Below are 15,930 nucleotides of genomic sequence, written 5' to 3'. Positions count from 1 at the left end.
AATAAACAAACAATAAAACTATTGTAAACAAAAATTGTGTTCTTGGCTAAAATAGCGATTCACTGTAAATTAAACACAAGGTATTTTTAACTTTTGGAAGCCCAAAAAGGGCTTCCTTTAGTCAAAATTTATAAGTATTGTTAATTATGCCAAAAAGTTTTAATAGTTGGCATGAAACCAGGTACTTATAAAAAGACATAGGAACTTATTTCTAATAAGGCGTCCTTTTCTTTTTTTCTTTTTGTAATGAAATAACACTTCATTATCATTTGTTAAAAATAAATTTCTAATGTTACCTGTGGTTATTAGTTATGAACCTGTTTATGACCTTTAAAACAGAATTTACGCAATGTTTTAAATACTCTGCTAGTTTTCAGAGCTATTTACATTGCTGTTAGAACATTATTAGGTGTATTGCTAGTATTATTCTAGCTGTAACAAGTGTACAGCAGAAATTAAAGTAAAGTAGAGTAATGAGTTATTTCAAATCACTAAGATTTGAGTGAGTTCTAATTATGCATATTCACTTTACTAACAAAAAAAATTAGTTCTTTTTCATTGACTACCCGGATCAATGTTACAATAAAGTACTTATCTAACTGAACAAATATGTATTTTCATGTTAGTAACTGAATATATAATGATCTAAGTTTTATTCCAAATTTACAGTTTAGTGCATTATTTTATTTTGCATTATTACATTATAATTTTGTTATTTTTAGGAAAAATAACTATAATAAATCCTAAAATAATTTAGGATTATTTTCTTACACCTAAGGATGTGATGGAGAATCCTTTTAAATTAAAACTTGGGGAAAATGTGTATATAATGTATTATTATGTAGGTTTGTAAGTAATGTATAGCTTTAATATAGATCAATTTTGTAACAAAACTCGCAGAGTTGGAAATGTTTTGACATTGAGTGCCATGCTTCCTGCTGGTTAACTCATTAGAGGTTACAAATTCTGTTTAAAAAGTAACTGATCATAGACTCTGGAGAAATGGTTTCCAGTCCTAGTCTCCTTCAGACCATTTCCCTTTTGACTCCACACACTTAATAGTACAGTCAATTTGTATTTTTATTTGAAAATCTTTACCTACCGATTGATGTTTTTTCCATATGTTAGGGGTGATGAGGGAAGCTTAACTCCAGATTTTTAACATCCCCTCCCATAGATTTTTGAAAAACTCGAAAAGTTTTTGAAATGCGTTTTTCTCTGAATCTATGCATTTTAGAGAAAAGTTTTTCAAACAAAAAATGTAGAGGACATTCTCCTCTACAATTAATGTCTTTAAAGTTATGCCGTATAATTTGAAATTGAAATACTAGGTGGCACTGAAGTTGTAAAAAACGTGTTTTTTTGGTTTTCTCACCGGAAAAAATTGTTTTTTGTGTGTATTGCATTTGGAAAAGTTGTTAATCTCAAAAAAACAGACAATTTTTATTAAACAATTTTCTTGTACGACTTACTGTTTTGGAGCTGTAGCTTGTGAAAGTGTGAAAACGTTGTGAATTGGGCACGTGTTCGAAACCGGTCTAGTTGTTTACAACGTTTTTTACAACTTCAGTACCACCTAGTATTTCAATTTCAAATTATACGGCATAACTTCAAAGACATTAATTGTAGAGAAGAATGTCCTCTACATTTTTTGTTTGAAAAACTTATCTAAAATGCATAGAAAAACGCATTTCAAAAACTTTTTGAGTATTTCGAGTTTTTCAAAAATCTATTGCAGTGGGGTGTTAAAAATCTGGAGTTAAGCTTCCCTCATCACCCTTAACGTATGGACAAAAGATCAATCGGTAGGTAAGGAGTTTCAAATACATATATATACCTGTACTATAACCCAGCAATCCCTTTGCTGAAAACAATTTTCATAGTTCTCTTTTGGAATGGCTACAAGCTGTACTGTTGAATTTGTCATTATGTTCTCTCAGCTGTCAAATCAGGCATCTTCAGTTGGGAAACAACCAGTTTGACCTAGAAATTCAGGATTAGATGTTATAATGGGTGGGGGTATATTTGTCTGATGCAATTGCCAGCTGCTTGATTCCACCAGGTCTGGTTTCTTGTGCCAAACTGCATCAAAATACAACAAAAACTTCCTGATATTACTGTTTATTAACAGTTTAACCTTCTGGTGAGCCAGCACAGCTGTTTTGTGTTGTTACTTTTGTCTTAGCTAAAGGTATCCAAAGGTAATGGCCTATGTTTAGAAAACAGTTGCCATAATCTCTTAAACATAGATTCAATCAACAGGAAATATCTCCAAGATTTGTTCGGTATACTCTCAAGGTCAGCAGAATATGCATGCACAGGCAAGCTGACTCACATTGCAATTGTAGTCACTTGAGATGTGGACTCCACAACAGAAGGTTCATTGTGTGCTTTGGTTGGCAAAGTTTCAGTCAGTACGAATATATATGGATGTAGGAGAATCAATATTCCATTCAGTTCATACATTCTGCTGAACATGTGTAACTGACAATCTGTACTTTGTAGTTTATGTTTACATTTTTAATTACCTTTGTAACTGACATATAAATTATGATGTAAATTTAATTTCAAACAAATATTGGTACTTTAATTGGTTAGTATGTATATTTTATTTTCAGTGATGAGTGTTTTTTGTTTTCAGACATCCATTGAATAAAAGGAATTGTATTTGCAAAAAGTAATTCTCTGGCCACATTAGTTTTGTTGTTTAATTTTTTTTGTAACATTGCCATAACCACAAAATTGTTCATTATCTTTTTCATCAAGTGTTTAAGTAACAAAAGTTTCTTATTGTGTTTATTAAAATATATGATAAGTTTTTATTTTTTTCTAGATGATTTCTCTCCTTCCATCTAGGGTAATAAAACTTCTTGAATTCATAGGATTTTCTGGAAGTAAGGTAAGTGGTCTAAACTTTAGTTAATATATTTTTCCCCTCATGGTTGTTAAATAATTATTTGTTGTTTTCCTTTTATTATTTTAAATTATGTATACTGCCATTTGATGTAGCCTTTGTTAATACATTGGTTTCTTGGTTTCTCTATGACCACCATAGTTCTCTGCTTGAAAAACAATCAAAGTCATAATTTGCTACAGGCATTTACTAATTTATCATCAGACAGAATATCCAGCAGTAAAAAAAAAAAGTACAGGGTCATTCACGGGAACCGGATGTTTTTAAAATAATCATAAAAAATTGAATATTTACTTTAAAAAAGTTTTATTGGTACTGAAACACTTGTTAAATCAAAGCATTTGTTACTTACTCATGAACGAAAAATTATGTCCGGCAAGTGATGTCCATTTTGGGCAATACATTGTTGTAGCCTTTCATGGTAACTGGCCTCAATTCTTTGCAGCATGTCTACATCAATCTGGGTGACGTGATGACGAATTGCGATCTTTAGGTCCTCCAATGTACGGGGTTTATTGCCGTACACATGCGATTTCAGAAACCCCCACTGAAAAAAATCAGAACTACTCAAGTCGGGGGACCAAGGGGGCCAAGGAATGTCGCCGAATCTGGAAACGATCCGTCCCGGAAACAAGTTACGGAGAACAGCCATCGTTGCCCTCGCTGTGTGCGCTGTAGCTCCATCCTGCTGGAATAAGACATTTTGAAAATTGATTTCCCAGTTTCGTAACTCAGGGATGAAAAACGTATTCAACATCGCAATGTAACGATCAGCTGTTACAGTTACGGCAGCATCATTTTCTTAAAAAAAATATGGTCCAATAACACCGACCTTTCCTATTGCACACCAAACAGTCACCTTTGGGCTATGCAGTGGTCCCTCGTGAAGCTGATGTGGGTTTCTTTCTGCCCAATACCGGGAAATTCTGTTTGTTGACGAAGCCATTCAGATGAAAATGGGCTTCGTCACTCATTAACAATAACAAATTTTCATTTTCTTCAAAAATGGTAAGCATTTGTCGACAAAATTGTAATCGCTGCGTGAAATCTTGCTCGTTTAATTGCTGCACGATGGCTATCTTGTAAGGATGGAAATGCAGGTCTGTATGCAGAATTCGTCTTAACGTACTTGTGCTCATTTGAAGCGCTGCTGAATGTCTCTGAATAGAGCGGCGTGGGCTTCTGACAATGGCTTCCCTTACTCTTTCTCCGGAGTGCTAGCAGTTCGTCGGGGACCCGGTGGTTTTTTCTTCAATATTGAATCACTTGTTCGAAGGTTGTTTACCCATTGCAATATTGTGTTACGAGAAGGGACACTTGCATTACGATGGATATTAAACTGACGGTGGAAATCTCGCTGAACAGCAGTTACGGATTCGTCATTTCGCACAAAACTGTCATACGCATACAGGCGTTGGTCTATCGTCCACGGCTCCATCTCAACGACTAAAATGTAAATGCTATGAACAAAGGAAACGTCAGACACCAGCCATGTGCCCCTCCCACCACGAACGCCCGAGTACAACCCACTTCAAAAACATCCAGTTCCCGTGAATGACCCTATATTATTTGCTTATTGACTGCTTACTGATCAGTGATTAAATTTTCAATTTTGTTTGAATTTTTACATGTTTGCAAGTGCTATGTTGAGGAAGTTTGTGAAAATGCAAAATGGTAGTAATATGGAAATAAAAATTTCAACTGAATTTATTTTGTACACAATTGATTCTGAATTATTTTACTATTGAATTGTTTCTAACGTATCAGCAATTGATTAACTATATGACTGACTTAAGTAACAGCTGTTATAGATGCATCATAAACTGTAATATTAGTGCTTAAGAAATTGTCAGATGAATTGTTAATTATGATATTTACCTTTTATAGGGATAATACTTGTCAAAAGACTTCTTTGTTTTATCTAAACGTTGTGTACTGCTATAAGCTGTTTTCTCATTTAAAAAAGTAATGATCTTTTGTAGTTTATGCTTAAAATTCATCTTTGGAAAGGGGATGAATTTATTTTTATCATTATCTTGTTAAATTATTGCTCCTACCAACCTTATGTGATTAAATATCTTTGAATATTAGTGAAAATAAAAGTATTTTGCTATCCAGAGTTGATTACAAAATTGTTGAGTATTGACTGACTGAATTCTTAGTTACATTTCTCATTCATATAAAATTATTCTCAAAGAATAAATCTTAATTCCCAAAAACTGGGTTATATAACATTTTTAATACTAAAATTATATAAAATCTTTCAATGCTCCATACTTGTAAAAATACTAGCAAAAAACTGAATATCAGAAATTTGTCTTTTCTGAATATTGTATACAGGTCCCAAAAATTTCTTGACATTCAAAGAGGGTGACAGCAAGTAACTGTTAGAAATGCTGATTAACTTGACATTGCAACCGTGTGCTAGGAAATGCTTCTTATATCTGCCAGCTTAAGAGATTTAATGATAATGTAGAATATATATATATATATGGTTAAATTACCAACTGGCCACACGTAATACTAGAGTTCTTTAAAGTAAATTTTCATCCTCAGCCATTTATATGGAGTTGTAAAATGATAGATAAAATTAAAAACTACATAAACAAAATTATTGTATATTGTTATTGTGTTAGAACTTGCTGTTATCATTTACTTATTACATTTAATATCATTTAGATGATTATTCTTTTGACTACTTACAATCTGTTTTATTTTTTTAGGAGTTAGGTATGAATGAATTATTTAAGTGCTACAATCTTGATGAAGGTTTGCGACATATCCTCTCTGTATTAACATTGCTCACATATAATCTTATAGTTGTATATGTTCTAAGTCATTGTGATGGTGATCTTCAGTTATGTGATGAAATTCTTACAAAACAGTTAAAGGTATTAATATATATCCCAATTTAGAGTAAAATTATGATGTACTTGAAATTTTGTGAATCTGAAACTTTATTGTTATCTAACAATAGTAAACTTGATATCTAACAATAAAGTTTCAATACAGATCAGTCTGTTCTTTATAGACCTGACGTAATTTTTTCACTATTATGAGATAAAAACCTTTAATTTTTCACCATTAGTACGCTGATTTTGTTACTTTATTTGATAAAATTCATTTGTCAAATTTTATATATTACAGTCTTACTTATTTTGCTGGTCTCTTGACTATATCAAGGTTTGGTTATGAAGAGCCTATATTTAATTGTGAGCACTAGTTATAGTTTTTGTACCAATATTTTTACTGTTAGTAAAGTTAATGAAAAAGTTTCTTTGCTGTCAATAACTTTTGGTACTGTTCGATAATAATTTGATATTTCTCATTGAATATTGTTACTTGAATATTTATGCTCAGAATTGTTCATTTATTTAGGCATATTTTGCTATGTGTAAATACTTTTAGTTCACTATTACTTAATCAAGTGGATAATCTTGATATATTATTTCTTAAATATAAAGAATAATTAAAACAAAACTACCAATATTTTTGTTATACAGCGTTTGTGACTGTAATCACAGTGGCTCTATATAAAAGGCACCTTGTTCCTGTAAATTACACTGTAAATATTTGAACTTTTATAGGTATGAAGTAACCTTTGAACCCAGACTTCTTTTACATGTTTCTGTTCTCAGACACATATTTGTTTTAATTGTATGTTTTTTAAGACTTATGTTAGTAATTCTTATTTCTACCTTATGTTAAGTTTTTGGGTAACTTTGTTGCCAAAGTGCTTCTGTGTGTGTGTCTATAATGAGATGAACTTTGCTTGATGAAATATGCCTGGCTTGAACCCAGTATAAAATCTGGGAGATTCAGCTCATGTTTTTTTTTTAACTTAAAAATAACAGTAATAAATGGTTCTTAACAAAGCAGAATAGAAAAACTAATGCAGGATTTCTTCATACCATCAAACACTACTTTACAAAAAAGAAAACCAATACTTTTTTAACATTTACTGTAGATCTTATGAAAAAACTAATCATTTTATATGTTTTGATGAAAAAAGGGTTGGAATGTCTGAAAGTCAGTTGTTGGTTTCTTATAAAAGAAATGCTGATAAAATTTCATGAATCAGATGTAAAAAATAAACCATCAGATAAAGAAATAAAAAAAGCAACACATAAATTACATATACACAATAATTGTGAATAATTTACATTCATATTTGACAAGAATCATCAAAACTAATATACCATTTAATGTTAATTTTATCACTTCATAGTTTATGAAGTCATGAGTATCATAGTAATATGAAGAAAGGGTGTTTACACACAAAAAAATATTAAAATAGTAAATATAAAAATATTTCTAAGAATTATTCTACATAAATTTGACTGCTCCTCTGTTATTTACTATAATAACTTAATCAGAAAATGTAGCATATTACTATTGGTGAAAAAGATATCCTATAGGATATCTAAGGTCCAATAAATAAACAATTCTAAAATCTAGATTATAGAACTCTGTAGTTATGTATGCGCACATGTTATCATTTTATTATCTAAACAGGTATAATTTCTTAATGAATGAACAGTAAATAAATATATGGTAATTATTGTCATGAGAAATTAAGAATGATTGAAATCATAGGTATTCATATAATTGATTCATTCTTAATTTAACAAATATAAGGGAGTTTGTTACAATTAAAGATTTTAATGTTAAAGGTGAAATAAGGAGACAGGTTTCAAAGTTTTTTATAATGGATCTTGATATTCATAGATCCAGTTTTAGAGCCTATTTTATTTCTTATTAAAAATCAGGAAGTAATGTAATACAGAGTAATGCTACCATGTATCTGGAAGATATGGCATTTGTTTAAATACATGTTTTAATTCGCCCATAACAAACTGCCAAGAAGATTTTTTACTCGGGCTATGAATATGTAAATCAATTACAATAAATAAATTAAAATATTAGATGCAAATTTCTTGAGGTTATTGTAAATAATTATTTATGGAAGGATAAATATGTTCATGGCGTACAAGGTAAAGTAACATGTAGTGTATATAATGTACAGTAATAATCACTAGGATAAACAATAATAAATTAAATACAGAATTTTATTACAGCCTTGATATGTCATACATAACATAGAGATTATTCTGTAGGAGGCTTCAACATGTTATAACTTATAAAGAATTTTTGAAACTCAGAATAATACCATTAGATTTTTGTTAACTGTGAAGAAAATAGTCATGCAGGAAATCTTTTGTATAACTACAGTTACTGACAGTTCTAAGTTTATAACGAGACTACTATGTAAGTAAAATCTTTAGAGCTAAACAAGGGTGAAGATATCCATGATTATAAAACAAGATATAAGAAGAATATTTTCATTGGAAAAGAAAAGTTAAAGTCATTCTTTAAAAAAAGCTTATACGTTGGGCAGTAAATTAAAATATATTTTCAAGTAGAGTCAAATATTGTAATGATGGAAAGTCATTGTTTTGTGGTAATAGTAATTATTTAACTATTCGCCAGGAGTAGTAACACATGTAGTTAGTATTGTTGTTTTTAAGTCTGAAATTTGCATTACAAAAAAAGCTATCAACTATTCTCATGAAATTCAATTCAATCGATTTATCTGATATTAAAAATAAACATTGCTTCAAATTTTAGTGTGATTTTATTTTATTTTTTCAGATTTATCCAAATGGTGCATGGTTTCTTTACTTTAAGGGACGACTTGAATTTATGAGAGGAAATATTGTTGAATCTGGTGAGTGGTATATAAAATCGTGGAAGTCTCAGTCTGTTTGGCCACAATTTCATCATCTTTGTTTCTGGGAATTAATGTGGACACGCGCAGTAGTTCAGGATTGGGACGATGCCTGCAAGTATGCCGACATGCTGTTAAAGGAAAGTAAATGGTCTCGTACAATTTATAGTTATCAGAAAGCAACAATTATGTTAATGAAAAAAGATAATATTTCTGAAGAACAAAAGAAAGAAATAAATGAACTAATGAGGTTAGTTATTTTATTTTGTGTATGTTTTTAGAACAGTGGCTTATGAATAAGGCTGAAGAGTTAATATTGATTCAGTTGAATCTGGAAATCAGAAATTATGTCTGAAATAGATATACTTACCTTTTAAAATCCTATCTGACAGACACTTAAGGTAATTTAGATTTTTGTAGATGTAGTTTCACATTCTATCTAAAAGTTTTGTTTGTTTGATAATTTAAGTCTTGGATTTAGTTGGTTTTTTAGTAAAATAATTTTATGGTAATCATGTGAAACGTAAGATTGTACAGATATTTAAATAATGCTGTCATAAAAATATATTTTATGTACATTGTAATAGTTATAGTAGCTATTGTTTTCATTTATCAGGTCCCTTCAGTCTATCTAACTTGATAGTTATCAATATATTCTTGGTCATTTAATTTAACTTCTTTGAACAAACAAAATTTAAAAAAGCTCTAAATTAAAGTAATAAAATATACAAAACACAAAATTGAATTTTGTAAGACCTAAGAGTAAAATATTTTGTAAGATTAAATATGTTATTTTAAGTAGAAAATTTACTAATTAATATCTAAAATAATTTTTTTTATTTTACTTTATTTTTTCATTCATACACATTTCAAACTGATCATGAATTTCCTGTGTTTTTTTAAAATTTTATTTGAATAATTTTCTGATGCTACAGTCCATAGAGAACTGGGAAAATTTAAATAGTGTAACCTCTGTGTCTTGGTGATTGGAACAGTGAAAGAATCTCTGTTTGCTGATAGATTTATGCAAGACAGTTTGCCGAGTACAAAATCTTTGTAAACCATTGACTGCAGTATTTCCAGTTGTCAGGAGATCTGTCATTAGCATTGAAGTGTGCATTGGACAACTAGGATAAGCATATAATTTTTGATAAGCGGTTATGAACTGTCCTGATTATTTATAACCGTACACCAACTGAAACAAGGATATCACCATTAATGTAATGATCATGGCATCTTTTAAAACAATTATTATGTTGTTTCTCTCGACTGTGAAGTTCATTAATAACAACATAATAATATCAGAATTACTGTCTAAATCCAAGTTCTGTGTGGTTGCTGTTTGAAGGGGTGGGGTAGCATGTACAAATGTGTGATATATTATCTACCAGTACTAGCATTGTAATTTATTTTACAAAAGTAGTAGATTTTTGATTAATAAAATTAAAAGCAGTGCATTTTATCAGTTATTAATAGCTATCACTACAAAGACAGCTCTAGTAAAAAATTACTGATACAGACCCACTCGGCCACTATTGTAATGACTCACTGTATTCCTTCTAATGTTCCAGAACTCAATTATTAGAATCAATTGAAAGATCATCAGAAATAGTTGTCCGTTGTGAATTACATTCCACATAACCTTCTTGTAATCTCACAAGACTCGTATCAAGCTCCTCCTTCTCAACATGTAGTTTAACATCGACCAGCTACCTTAAGTGATATAATGAAATAATTTAGTGGTCAGAGTTGCATTCATTTATAAAACTACCTATACTACAAAATTACTTACTGCAATAGGGTAGAACTAAATAGTTCTAATTAACTATTTCTAAAAGATATAACTAAATATTCTCACTATATTTTTATCACCTATAGTGTAACCATTTTTAATAAATAAATGAATTCACTATTTTATTCAGTACATAATGTAATTATTTATAGATCACAGTAGATCTTATTGTGAATGGTAAGTTTGATATTCCACTCGTTACAAAAAGGAAATGCCTAGAAGGATCAAGGGAAGCCATGGAAAATCCTTGATCAGAACATCATTACAAAGTATAATTTTAATGAATAAAAAATATAAGTGTTTACTCCATATTCATATATATAAATAATAATTATATAGAATAATGACGGACGATACAAACTATGTAAAGTAAATAAAAATGAAGTCAGTAGATAATAAAATAAGAATTTTGTAGGTGGTACTTGTTAAATATTTGGTTGTTTTTAGAAAAAAATAAACTACATAGTGATGTTTACATCACTAAACTACATGTTTTTTTTACATCTATAAAAGGGCTATCGATAAAGATTCAATTAGAGAATTGACAACATTATTGTTAAAAAATGATGAGAGAGGAATAATGACATTCACTCTTTTAAAAAGGCTTTTAGCTTGCCATTCTGTGAAAGATTAACATTTTAAACATAAAAATAAATATTCATATTTATATATAATATAAAATGTTAATAATTTTTTCTTATAATGTAATTAACATTCTAATAAAAAATATATGAGAAAGAAGATGCCAACTTTTTCCGAGTTTATTTGTGAAAACCAAAATAAAATTCATTGCTGTATATTTATATAAAAATTTCCTTGAGGATATCATGTTCTATATTTTTTGATCCATTTTTTGTCATCCATATGACACAAGTTTATCAGATTAAAAAGATCGTCATTTATCTCGTTTTTTCTTTTTTAAACTTAAGATTACATCATCTCACTGCAAGGTTGTAATATTAATTACAATTTAACAGTTGGTCTAACCACTATTTATGTGCTTGAGTCGATTCTGCTGATGTGCTTGAGTCATTAGTACCCCAGTGACCTAGATTCACCATTTCTTAATACATTAAGATGTAATTGAAAGATATGAAGCTCATCAGGAAATCATATAAAAAGTTTATTCTATTCACTTGGTGCATCAACCTGTCATTGGTATCTTAGTCAGCTGCCGTTGACTTTATCATGTGCAGCTATCATTGAATTGATAACGTTATTTCTGCACTTTGCTTTTTTCATTATATTTCACTTTATAACTAATAATTTGGTAGAAGATCTCTACCACCTAATATCATCTCTAAAAAATATCGTACATGTGAAATTAAAGCTTTGTGTAATTTTTAATTTCTTAATGTTATTCATTTTTAATAACTAATTATCTTGTCCCCTTACGCAAAGCAGCACTACAACAACTGAACATGATATAGTTGAATTTATACTTAGTGAAACAAAGCTACTGTAGGTATAAGAGTAAATCAGATTACCTGAAAAATAGATGGGTGAACAAACCTAACTTTTATCACAACCCTCGTACTTTGAAATAAATCGATGATAATTTTTATTCGTTGTACTTATTTCTATTGTATTTTTTCATTTTAGTAATGTACCTAAGTATAAACAAAGGATTGCTGGAAAATCTCTTCCGATGGAGAAGTTCTGCATTAAAAAGTCAGAAAGATATTTTGCTCAAGATAAAAAATTAGTTTTACCAGCACTTGAACTTGTCTTTGTTTGGAACCTGTTTAAAGTGATCGGTAAAAAGTGGGACTTCTGTATTACTGTTTATAAAGTTATTGAACGTACACTTAGAGAGTTAGATTCAGGTGAAACATTTTTTTTTTAAATTGATGTAATTAAATTAGTTTGTATTGACTATTATTATGGACTTTGTGCCTGATGAAGTGTACAGAGTTCAAGCAGCTGTTTGGATTTCACTTTCCAGAGGAAATTATTTAAATAGATTATTATTTTTAAGATTTACAGATTTAAATAAAATTATCATACGACACCTTTTTTTTCAAATTTTCTGATGACTTGGAAGTAAAATGAAATTATGAAGGAGCTGAAAAAAAAATTAAGTTTGCACTAAATTTTAATTAATTAAAAGAGCTTTCTGCTTTTCAGTGATATAAGGGCAGTGTCTTATTGTGATCAGTTATATTTGATTTCCTTTAAAATAGTATGTAAGTTATGTCTTAAACTGCAAAACTGTATGTAAAGAATTAAAAAATATTCCCTTGTCAATTTAATACTAAATATAATTATTTTATATATTACTTAATTAAATTTGTTATTTTAAAACAAAATTAAAAATTAAAATTATAAGTACAAAACGATTGGATGATAAATGAAAAATGAAATGCTTGAATGCAGTTCTTTCCATCAGATGTATGCTTGGGTAAGGATTTAGATCTCTGTGGTCTGATGGCCAAGTTGGCCCAGGCCAGAGCTACTAAATAAAAAACTTGTCTTGACTGTCTGAAACTTCAGTCATAATCATTCAATACAATTTCTGTAATGGTTGTTACAGAAAGAGAAAAATGTTATAATTTTTTTAAATTATCAAAGTATGCACAATTAATTACAGCAATAGTGTTAAAAAAAAATCAAAGAAAAGACCGCATAAACATTTTAGATAACTTCAAAAAACAAATTGCACCAATATGTATTAATAAAAAAAGTTAGTAAAAAAATTTGTATTTTTTTAATATCATAGCTTGACTAAAAAAGAACATACCACAGTTTAGAGTGATTAAAATTATTAATAATTATAAATTATTAATAAAATTATTATTATTATTTGTTTTGCTTTACATTATTATGTTAAGAACTTTAAACATCAAAAAAATGTTATTTATGTTAGCAGAAAACTGTTGATAAACATGGTTTTTCACCCTTATGGGTATGCGAACTGTGTAACTTTTACAGAACAGTTCTATGTAATTTATTAAAATATGAGCTATTAATTTTACTCTATCAAATTTCAGGATATTTTAGTAATTATTTTGCTGGTAATCATATCAAAAGATTCTTTTGGACAATGATAAACATTTTTGGCTGTTACATTTCCTGCATAAGATATCTGGATGACTTTAATTGTTATTATGAATCATTCAATCAACAATTGAAATTTTATTTAGTTTGTTAAATTTTTGTTGTAAACATTTATATTTCATTAGTTTCAGCTGGAGGACCATATGATGCGGATAATCGTGCATTAGTTTTGTTATTAAAAGGAGCTTGTCTTCATCAAATGAAAAAACCTTTGCAAGCTGAAGAAGCACTTGAATCAGTGTTAAGTCTTGAAAAAAAAATTAAAGATGATAATTATTTGATTCCTTATGCTCTTGTAGAGCTGGCAATGATTCATCATGAACAAGGAGATATGACGAGGGCTTTGCAAATTTTGGAGGATGCCAAGTAAGAATATTAATGATGTTTTATTGTTGTATTGTGCAATATTATATCACTTTGATCAAGACTGTAGTAGGGAGCAATGACAGACTGTGTTCCTGATTAAGCTGGCTCTCATTTCATGGTTTCTGAATTTTATTTAAATAGTTATAGGAATATGATCATCTTGCAATTAAATATGTTTAATAGTTCATGTTAATTAATGTGTTTATTCTTTCTTCCGTATGGCCTTTGTATCATAATCGATTTAATCTTAATGTAGGATTTGCACATCATGGAAGTAAATAATATACACTTTCAAATCATTACACAATTATACATTAAATATATAATATCAGTAATTGGCTATATGATGCACAACAAAAAGGAACTGCCCTGACATTTGCTTGAAAGGATCAAAATTTACATCGGGAAATCTTGATCAGAGCTATATTATCAAGTAAGAAATTAACAAAAAAGGAGAGATCTTATTGTTCACATCAATACATAAAGATAAAAATACGCAAGTCCACAAAAAAAAAAAAAAAATAATAGTAATTTGGAACTAAGATAAAAGTAGGTGAATTAGAATGTATTTTTTATGCTAAATCTTAAAATGAAATCAGTTTTTCTTCAGCACCCTGAGATTTTTAGTGATAACCCTTTAGAATATTGAGAAACTTCTTAAAAAATAGAATACAAAAATAATAATAATTACAATTAAAATTCCTACCTTTATTTTAGACATTTACATTTATCTTAATTTCTTTTTTCTTATTTTCCTTTGTGTTCAGTGAAATCTTCCCTTTTTATCATCCAGCAGTAGTTACTCATCATAGATTCATCTCATCTGCCTTGATAACGTTGTTCCATCTGCAATAAATATATCTTGTTGGAATCTTTCTTTTTGTTCGTCACTGATGTCACCCACGTTTAAAGTGAAAAAGTTCAAATGAGAATATAAAAAATGAATTTTCAATGAAATCATGCAGTCTATATTTTTGTTGTTCACCGAGAGTTAATTTTAAGTTGATCATGGTTTTCACTTTTTTTTCCAAGAAAACCAGTAACGGCATCTTTGAATGACTTCCATGCTGTTCTTTAGGATTCAGTTTGCTGTCAGATATATTTTCACAAATTAATTTTCTTATTTGTGGCTCGATAAATATTCCCTCTTTTAATTTGGCTTCACGTAATTGTGAAAAAACATCAACTAAATATTTAAAGCTGTCTCCATCTTTAATGCTTTTACAAATTCTTCATCAGGCCTAATGTTGTGTGTAGAGGTGGTAAAATAATACGATCTGCTACAAGGGGAATATTGACAACATTTTCCTTTCCTGAGGTAAACTTATTTCTTTTTAGCCAGTTTTGTATTGTTTGTTCCATGAATGATGGAATAAATAAATTTAAGGGGTTGTAACTTAAGAACATTACGTGATGGTTTGTTTCAGAATACATACTCAGATTCAGCATATAAAATACAATATAGAACAACTACTCCCTTTTCAGAAGGCATTCATAGTTAAATATTTGAGTATACTTAAAATAAAATTCAAGTTTATGTAATTAATTCTGTTTACAAACTCATTTAATGAGTATTGTTGTTTCTGTAAAAGGAAATCATTTAATGTAATTTTAGATAGATTGGTTGCAAGATATTTCAGAATCTTAGGTAATGTGTTAAAAATGGATACTGAAGTGCAATAAGACTTTTTTTCATGAGCTGAGGTTTTATGCTATAAACTTAAAAATAGTTCTTTGTCCGATCTGTACAACAAATGAATGTTATTTTCTAGGTGTAGATGCTATTTTTTTCACAAAGATTGAACATTTGTACTTGTGAACTTATGGATAAAATCATGCAATGAGCTGTTCTTAGGTAAATTTACCATTTGCTAATTGCATGGGTACTATTTTCATTATTGCAAATAATAACATTTCTGTTTCCGTGGTCTAAAATGTTTGGGGGTTTTGTTTGATTGTAAATTTTTGTGGGATGCTAACTATTTTATTTGTGACAAGATCAAACCACATTATTTTGCTTTGAAACATTTTAATTACTAACTAAGCATGCCATTATTGTTAAATATTTATTTT

At 29.2% G+C, this 15,930-nt stretch overlaps 1 protein-coding gene across 1 annotated transcript in view; it reads left to right on the top strand.

The window, feature by feature from the left end:
• The window catches only part of LOC142323616 (tetratricopeptide repeat protein 39B-like), a 62,034-nt gene that overhangs the window by 32,784 nt on the left and 13,320 nt on the right, over positions 1–15,930 (top strand). The window contains exons 7-11 of the mRNA XM_075363483.1: positions 2,834–2,899; positions 5,638–5,805; positions 8,567–8,892; positions 12,037–12,260; positions 13,617–13,857. Coding sequence (XP_075219598.1) covers positions 2,834–2,899; positions 5,638–5,805; positions 8,567–8,892; positions 12,037–12,260; positions 13,617–13,857 — 1,025 coding nt within the window. The remainder of the gene's footprint in view (positions 1–2,833; positions 2,900–5,637; positions 5,806–8,566; positions 8,893–12,036; positions 12,261–13,616; positions 13,858–15,930) is intronic.

This window comes from Lycorma delicatula, chromosome 4 (genome assembly GCF_047948215.1).
Source record: "Lycorma delicatula isolate Av1 chromosome 4, ASM4794821v1, whole genome shotgun sequence".
Classification (NCBI taxonomy): Eukaryota; Metazoa; Arthropoda; class Insecta; order Hemiptera; family Fulgoridae; genus Lycorma; species Lycorma delicatula.
The sequence above is the reverse complement of the archived record's forward strand: the minus strand, read 5'-3'. Positions and strand labels throughout refer to the sequence as shown.